General features: G+C 32.9%; 1 protein-coding gene and 1 pseudogene across 1 annotated transcript; both read right to left on the bottom strand.

Annotated features, from left to right (window-relative positions):
- Window positions 1–2,169: 2,169 nt before the first annotated feature.
- On the bottom strand, window positions 2,170–4,415 carry PRPL28 (Ribosomal L28 family). Its single transcript, XM_085712841.1, has 3 exons — window positions 4,261–4,415; window positions 4,032–4,139; window positions 2,170–2,617 (listed from the first exon to the last, which is right to left on the bottom strand). Exons 1-3 carry the CDS (start codon window positions 4,361–4,363, stop codon window positions 2,385–2,387), a joined length of 444 nt encoding a protein of 147 aa, XP_085568967.1. The 5' UTR covers window positions 4,364–4,415; the 3' UTR covers window positions 2,170–2,384.
- A 1,357-nt stretch (window positions 4,416–5,772) lies between these two features.
- On the bottom strand, window positions 5,773–7,646 carry LOC146953946 (uncharacterized; annotated as a pseudogene).
- Window positions 7,647–8,450: the final 804 nt, after the last annotated feature.

Raw genomic sequence — 8,450 nt, 5'->3', positions numbered from 1 at the left:
TTAACGTGATTTTAATGTTGAAATCAAAAAATTGTATTGTCTCGAAAAAACCCGCATCAACCGATACAACCGAAACGACATTGATTTGGTTCGGATTTTATTTTAAAAGTCAACCGAACCAAACCAAACCACATGTTTTTTTATCTTGCGGTTCGGATAACTTTTAGTCTCAAAACCAAACCAAACCGCACCACAAACACTCTTAATTTACATGATCATTTTGGGGATACTACACAGGGTGCTTTTTTAACATTAATATGCAATTCTATATTTGCACCGGTTACAAGTTTTATTGAAAGGAATTGCTTTCATCAAATACTACATAGCATACCTTCAGAGTGATAAGTATTTGTTGAAATGTTGAAATGTTTGTTTGGCCTGTTCATTTAGTTTTTTATTTTTTTTATTTTAACAATTCTTGGGGTAGTAACTTTTTTATTTTAGGGAATTCTGGGGTTAATAACTTGATGTGTTGAATGTTGGATGTACACTTCGTATTTTTGTCGCAGGGCGCTGAAAATACATGGGAATTAAATTTCTAAACTAGATGTGTATTTGTGGTAACTTTATTTTTACTCGTTATTCAATTGTGAGTTTCTCTTATATATTATGATAATATAGTAATATGAGTTTTTTTGTTGTTCTAACCGACTCTAATTTTCGATTTTTTTTAAAACTTTTTTTGTGATATTTTTGTTGTAAATTGAAGAACTTAGCTGTCTCATGTTATATTATATAACAAAACTCAACCCATTTGGGTTGACCTAGTGGTATTGGCTTAGGACTTGGAGTGTGCTCCTCCTCGATGTCTCCCTCGATGTCTCAGGTTCAATTCTCTCTAGTGCAATTTAGACGGGCTAATTTAGTGCAATTTAGACGGGCTAATTCACCTCGTGATTTTATTGACTTGCCCGCACCTTAAATTTTTAGAAATTGTATCGGTATCCATATCGTATCGGGTAACATACCCGTATCACAGCTATGCAACATCGCTAGATTATCCCAATATGAGATAACTTGAAGTCAACAATTTTTTTAGAATCAAAAAGGACTTTGATGGGAACCCCATCCAATCGAGTAGCCGTAACAAATCTTTAAAATAGGGGATGATCAACCACAATCCCATTAGAAAATATACTCCCTCCGTTTTAAAATGAGTGTCGCTTTAACAAAAATAATTTGTTTCAAAATGAATGTCACTCTCACTTTTCAATGTATTATTAATTACTTTTTTCCAATAATACCCTTAATTATTACTATTCACACAACTTCCAAAGTATCATTTTGTACTTTAATTTATAATGATGACAAATGCACCAATAACTAGCGAGGCTATTTTAGTAAAAGTATCATATCTTTGGACAACATTATTGCATTCCTTAATCTGTGTGCAATTGGCTAAAGCGACACTCATTTTGAAACGGATGGAGTATAATTGAATGCAAAATGTAACATTGAAGGCTGAAATTCCCAGTGCCACGGTCTATCATAAATCTATGATATTTTTAGATCAATTTGTTGAAATATACAAAGGAAATCGGAAATGCGATATTGTACTAGTAATTTGGTAGAATATTTTGAAGAACAGATTGATTAGTCTGTAATACAAACATGTGTTTTTTAAGTTAAGAATCATTCAATAATGGTTGTATTCTGAACTAACTAAGAATTAATTGAGAGTCAATTCAATAATGGTTCAACTTTATTCATGCAGCAAAACTTAAACAAGAAATTTAGCTTGTAAAACAAATTAGTTGAATTCAAACTAGGTATAGTTGACTTGTTTGATTTATGAATCAGCTCAATGTGTGTGTCTGTGTGTATAAGGGTAATAACAATCCAAATAGTTCAACGGTAATAACCAGAACAGAGCTGCAGTATTCAACTGATTTGCTGAATGTTTTAGGTATCATTTTTTTTCTTTCTTAGAATACTTTATTCTCAGTTTGGTTAATATGTCAGAAGACCCCTAACGTTTAAAACACACTGATTTTTCTAAAAGGAGAGAACACCATCCTTCCATCTAATGGCATTGGGAGATCTCACAATCCTAACAGTGGAAAGCTTTCACACGTTACAGTATAATCGATGATTTTAATGAGTTAAATTCATTGATGAAATGTATCAATTATAAGAAGGAAAAAAAACATCAATATGCAAGCATACTAGTTTCATATGATTCAAAGTCTTCATTATGAAGGGGATGATCAAAGAGATTTCCATTTGTAAGATTCATGACATAGTAAACTCGCAAGTTGCTTTTGACCGTAGTCAGAATCAACTCCTGTCCCTAAAAATAATACATAAAGAAAAGAAATTCTACAACAAAAATTAATGAACATGGATTCATCCTTTTACTCAATTACAATCATAATCTTGTACTCTCATTTCTTACTGAGATCAATTCCAGCCTTTTTTGCAACTGCATCAAGTCCATTCTTCTCTATGGTTTTCAACGCCTTAGTTGACAAACGAAGCTTTACATAACGCTTCCCAGCTTCCCACCAAACTCTCTTGTACTGGAGGTTTACAAACTGCAGTTTCTTTGTCTTATGGTTTGAAAAGGATACTTTGTTGGCCCTGTTTGATTTCTTTCCGGTGAAGGGACACACTCTCTCTGAATAAATAAAACCAAGGTACACCAAGTTAAATTGATTTGCAATAATAATAATAAGCAGGATTTGCAGTTGGATCTTTTAAACAATAATGATGTAGTTTGGCATCAACAAGCAATAACCAAATATGTGTATTTTTTGGGTGAAACCATGGTATCTCTAACTAAGAGCCAAAAACTTATTAATTAATGGACTGACATCTCATAACATATGACCTTCAGTAAAAACAGGTCTTATATTGAATCCCTAACAACACGTTTAACACTAATCATTTAAGGGATTGACATCTCCTAACATATGTTACATACAAACAGGTCATGTAATAAACTTCTACCTACGTGCTTAAGAAACTCAGTTATAGGTCAATCGTACCACAACATGTTATGCATGTTCTCTTATTCTCTTATATACAAAAAAGAATTATTACTATAGGCAAACATAAACTAGGAACGGTATTTATCTTTCACTCTAACGATGAAAGCTGGAGTAGATATCAGTGCCAAACTCCTCTGTCCGCAATAAAATATGAAAAATATTTATTAACCAACAGCAATATGTTATTTTTTAAATAAAAAAAAAAGTACACAAACCATAGTTGGTCTCTTAAAGGTAGCCATTTCTTCCCTATCCATATTGTTTGAAAATAAAAGGTCCCTATTGATGTTTCCAATTTCTATTAATTTGTCCACTTAACACAAGATTCAACAAAGAAAACCCTAGCTCTAATATAGTACTTTAGACTGAAACAAATATCATTTAATCACATTCTCATGTAACGCATCTACAAAAAACAAGGAATTATTGCATAAAGACGGTGTTTACTGGAACAACTTATCAGAAACTCAATAACATTAAAATAAGTCCAGTAAGTGCTTATGATACAAGTATTACTCCTGCAAGAAACAAACTAGTGTGTAGCATTGACACTTTGAAGACATGTCCCTTGTCTAACACATGTTAGAGTCAACACTAGCACAAAATCGACAAAATGTAAGTACTTCCATTTTATTAAAATTAGAGCAACGACACGAAATCGACAAAATTATAGCAATGACACAAGTCAGTGTCAAACACCGGCACAACATCAATAACATTTTATTATTTACATTTTTCCAAAATTATTACTAGTGTTTACATGTCATTGTCAGTTACCATGTACGTAAACTAGCAACAGACCCGTGCTCCACACAGCCTGCACGCCAAAATGCGCGCTTGTTTGTATATCGCAATTAGATTAGGAAAAAATTAATGAAAAATATGACATTAAAAATAAAAAATAAAAATATATTGGAACAATTGTTAAATTTAATAATGAAAATGTGGGTAGCAAACTATACATAGTTTATAACAATTTCAGAATCAGAGTGAATATCAATTATTGGTTTCAATAATTATTGAAGCAGAGAAATAACTTACTAGCAACAATTGGTTGAAAAGGAGAAGCAACAATTGGTGAGGGCAATTTAATCGAAGTCAGAGACGAGATTTTGAGACCGCTTAACTGAGAATTCAAGAACCCTAATTCTGAAATCAAGAAAATTCAAATGAATTATATAATTGAACAACACAGATTCAGCAAAAAATAAATAAAAAAAATGAAATTGAGATGAAGATAGTTAAGTTAGTTAGTTAGTTAGATAGTTACGGGGTGAGAATGAAGAGGGTTTGTGAGTGTTGGTTGATGATGAGATTGAGCGCATAGAAGCGAAAACGAAGGTGTTTCCAAGTGATACTGCAGAACCCGCCATTGTTCTTTCTTTTCTTTTTTCTTCTTATCCAACCCAATCTTATTTGCTTCTTATGTTATTGTCCACCCACCACCCTTCAAATATTTTTATTTTTTTATTTTTTGAGGAAAATAGATAAATGAAAATTATAACATAAAGTTAAATATTTTTTTTTATGAAGAAAAAGTTTATCATTATAGTGATTCCACCATTTTTTTTTTGAAAAATTTAAATGATATATTAAATCAAATATTCATAGTACAAAATGTGTTAAAAATAAAACCAAATTATAGAATAAAGCTGGTAATAACAACATTCAACTACCAAATAAAATAAAGGAAGATAGCGCAAAATACGCGCCTCAACATCAACAATCCAAAAATCACAAATCTCAAACATATAAAATACAAAAATATTCCGGAGTTAAAACTCTTTTCCTTTGATATGAACCAACATTGAGATTAATTTTTCAACTTAGTTGAAAGGTTGGAAAAAAATTTACACAGAGAAACCTTATTTATTGCTTTTCATATACTTCAAATGCAAGACAACCAAATGATTGTTTTTTTCAATGTCGCCTTCCTTATAAACTTAGACAACGAAATTGATATGCATGATCCAAAACCACATGTAAAAAAATGTTATTACCCAACTAACCGAAATCAACTCTCCAAGCTACAAAATATTGGACAAAGAATAGATGTTGATTAGATTCTTCAAACCCACATCCCGGCACATATAATCGAATCCAATGATAAAAATATCTCTTTTACTCACTTATCTTTAGTAGAAAGACGATTATTTAATAATCACCGTATAAAGAAAGAGACTTTCATCATATTATTCTGTTCCAAACTATCATATAAGATGATGATTTTTCACCTCCAAAATTCCGGATCGGAATATTGGAAGCTTCTTTAATATAGTACCATCTAGTACTAACGGTGTTCCAATTCCATGTGTCATTTGAAGTAACCTTAGAAATTTTCCAACAAAGAAATACATTGCTCCACTAAACAATTCCCTCCGTAAATCCCAAATACCACCATCACCATCGGACTCTAACCCCAAATGAAACATATCGGCAACTTAAATTTGATTATGTGACACCAAAATAAAAGCGAATTCTACTAAACCAATCACAATGCATTATAATAACTGAGATTCAAATCACAAACACTTCATTTATTCATGAATTTTAATCATTAAACTATTTGACAAAATATCGATCACAATACAAAACCACCCATTTGGTAATTTTTTTAATAAATTCAATGGTGTATAAAAGTGTTCCAACCACCCCATTGGTACGTAGAAAAACAATCACATTTTTTTAACGGTCTCGTGTATCCATATTGTAAGTACAAAAGATGCATAACTATGTGCAAGAAGTGATGTGGAGTGGCATAGTACTCCACTGTTCTTGCAAGCTATGCTCTTGTATGGATAGACTTGGACCTTTGTTCATTCTTGAATTGCTCCACAAGGCCGAGACTGTTTGTCAAAGCAGAAGTTGTGGTCAATGAAGCTTTTAGTATGCTGAGACCCTACACCATGCAATATGTTACTCCAATTGTTATGACTCTGATGCAAATGCAAGTAATACTATGAGGAAGTTTCTCATGCACTGCCTTACCTCTTTTCTACCAATTCTGATGACCCTTTCCTCCACATCATTAAAATTTAAAGGGGACCTTCATTCTTTCTGGATACGAAACAACGGCAATAGATGACAATATGGAGTCACTACTATGTCGTCTGTCACGATGAAGGTTATCGGTCCTTTGACATATCCTCCAGAAATAGGGGATTTAGGATCAAGAAATTTATATTGTGTATAATAATCCTTATATTTGGTTCCTGAGTTCAAATTGCATAGGAATCAGCGGTGTAGTTAGTTTCTCTCTGAGTTTTTCTGAAATTATGCATCCGTCCGAACTCAACTCAGTCATGCTTTTGTATAAATTATCAATGCAACTTAACAAAGAGAGCCCTTGAAGCATATACAGCACTCCTCCCAAGGGGAAGGTTAGAAAACTAAAAACAAAGTCGATAAAATCATCTTGCGCCTCAAGAAACAGAATTTGTTTATTTGATTTTCTCCTCAGTACTTTCACAACCATCTTGTCATTAATTTCATCAGATGATTCATCTACCTCTCGAATCCAAAATTCCGACTGGTTTCTTGGGTCTAAATTACCAACAAACTGTTCCTTTTTAAAGATAAAGTCTGTCAAAAAGATAACTTTAGAATATCAATTAACTATTCAAAGCATAGATTAAAGAATTAGAGAGACACAGAGAATAATCAACGGAAAGTACATATATGATGTACATACTTAGAAAACATGCCTCTTTCTTGCTGGTATTAACAGTTCGTTTATCAATAGTATCAATGTCATTGACTCCATGCTTCTGACAAAGATTTAAGCTTGTTCCAACTTCATTCGCCAAGACATAAAAATCGTCGGAAACGATAAAAGTTGAAGTTTACTTGACAAAACCGTTTTCTTCAATTCCTTTAAGGGAATTTATTGAACTTTCTTGGTTCAATAATTTTCTACAGATACATTTTTGATTCCTGAAGAAGCTCACGCAATACCTATTTTCAATTTTGCAAGTCTTGTCCTCGCAGTGGTAGTACCTCAACGGCTCTGATTCATCGATATTGAATTTGAGTTTCCGGTAATAAAGTCCCATGGGAACCCTTGGCATCAGTAGCATTCCTTTGCAGGTTTTATTCCATAAATCTCAAGCTAACTTCGTCAACTTGTTCAACTAACTGAGTTGCACGGCCAGCCATAGTATAGCAAATTACCAATCACAGATCACCCTGAGACTAAGAAATTAGCAATTCAACTTTGCTAAAAGTTCCTTATAAAGCATTTTCCTTGGGGTAGTAGCTAGCCTGAAATAAGGTTAGGTTATTGTTATGATCATTCATTAAAAACTTAAAACAAATGGCAATAGTTCAGCATATCCCATGGATCATCCCGATTTCATCCATCGCTGAATCTTCCTTTCAATGTGGATCCTAAGGATAAGAAATTCACTAGTAACCTTCAAAGTTCAGCGGCTACGGCCAAGACAGCCATCCTATCCCATAAATTCGCTAAAATGAAAGTTCGGTACTAATGATACAAATCAGAAGGTTGCAACCGAACCTAGTGTTGATTCCCAACCTATCCAGCAGATTCAACTCCTACAGAGCCAAAGGAATGCAGAACAGTGGTTGGGCATGACCAGCAACTCCAACATGATCATTGACACATAAAACAACAACAATGTCTCGGATACAACGCATAATAATAAAAGACAGAAAGTAGTAAAGTTAGAGGTATTTTTTCAGGATATGTCTTATGGACCGGCGACTAGCCATGCTCAGCAGGCCAGCCAAAAAGCATGAAGAACTTATCTTGGAACTGACGTGGACTTGGCAATCCATGTAGAGTTAGAGCTTCAAAAGCCAATGTTCATCCGGGTTTGTTGTTTTTTAAAGAAACCAAAGAGTTTGAGAATGAAATAAATAAATGATCCTTTTCCCTATATGAGAAATCTTACTCTATTTAAAGCTATCAGTTGCTCCACTACTGGTGGAAGCATAGCTGGTGGACGGTGGTCTTTTGTCATGCAGCTTGAATCATGAAAAAAGGGTTGCTACTACTGGAACATATGCAATGAAGCTACTACTAACATTGAACATAAGAGCAGAAATAAATCAAAAATGTTTGAGCAAGAAAATATACCTGTAAATGTCACTATTGAGAAGGCTCTTGCAGACGATGAGATCAAAGAAACTCCCTTGGATTTATAATTTTATAAAATGTTAAAAAAAAAAAATTGCTTTTCAAACAATATACATTTTTTGTACTATTAAAACAAAGGGTTAAATAAGTAAATGGTCCCCTAAATATACTAACATTTGATTTTTGTCCCTCTAAAATATTTCTTAAGCTTTTGGTCCCTTCAAAATTTTCCATCCATTAAATTAGTCCGTATATTTTAGTCAACTCATGTCTAACCTTCATATATTTAATGAAATTTTCCATAAATGGATAGAATATTATGACAATCTTTCAAAAAAAAAGTTAATTTTTTTAACAAAACA

This window comes from Medicago sativa, chromosome 1, assembly GCF_051527215.1.
Source record: "Medicago sativa cultivar Bolivia chromosome 1, Bolivia_mono, whole genome shotgun sequence".
Classification (NCBI taxonomy): domain Eukaryota; kingdom Viridiplantae; phylum Streptophyta; class Magnoliopsida; order Fabales; family Fabaceae; genus Medicago; species Medicago sativa.
This window is presented reverse-complemented; position numbering and strand designations above follow the sequence as displayed.

Bases quoted from the DNA above. Each gene is read 5' to 3' on its own strand.
- PRPL28 (XM_085712841.1), bottom strand. From the start codon at position 4,363: ATGGCGGGTTCTGCAGTATCACTTGGAAACACCTTCGTTTTCGCTTCT. The intron at 4,140-4,260 runs GTAACTATCTAA...TCTTGATTTCAG, and splicing joins ACCCTCTTCATTCTCACCCC to AATTAGGGTTCTTGAATTCT. The intron at 2,618-4,031 runs GTAAGTTATTTC...TTATTTATTCAG, and splicing joins TTTTCAACCAATTGTTGCTA to AGAGAGTGTGTCCCTTCACC.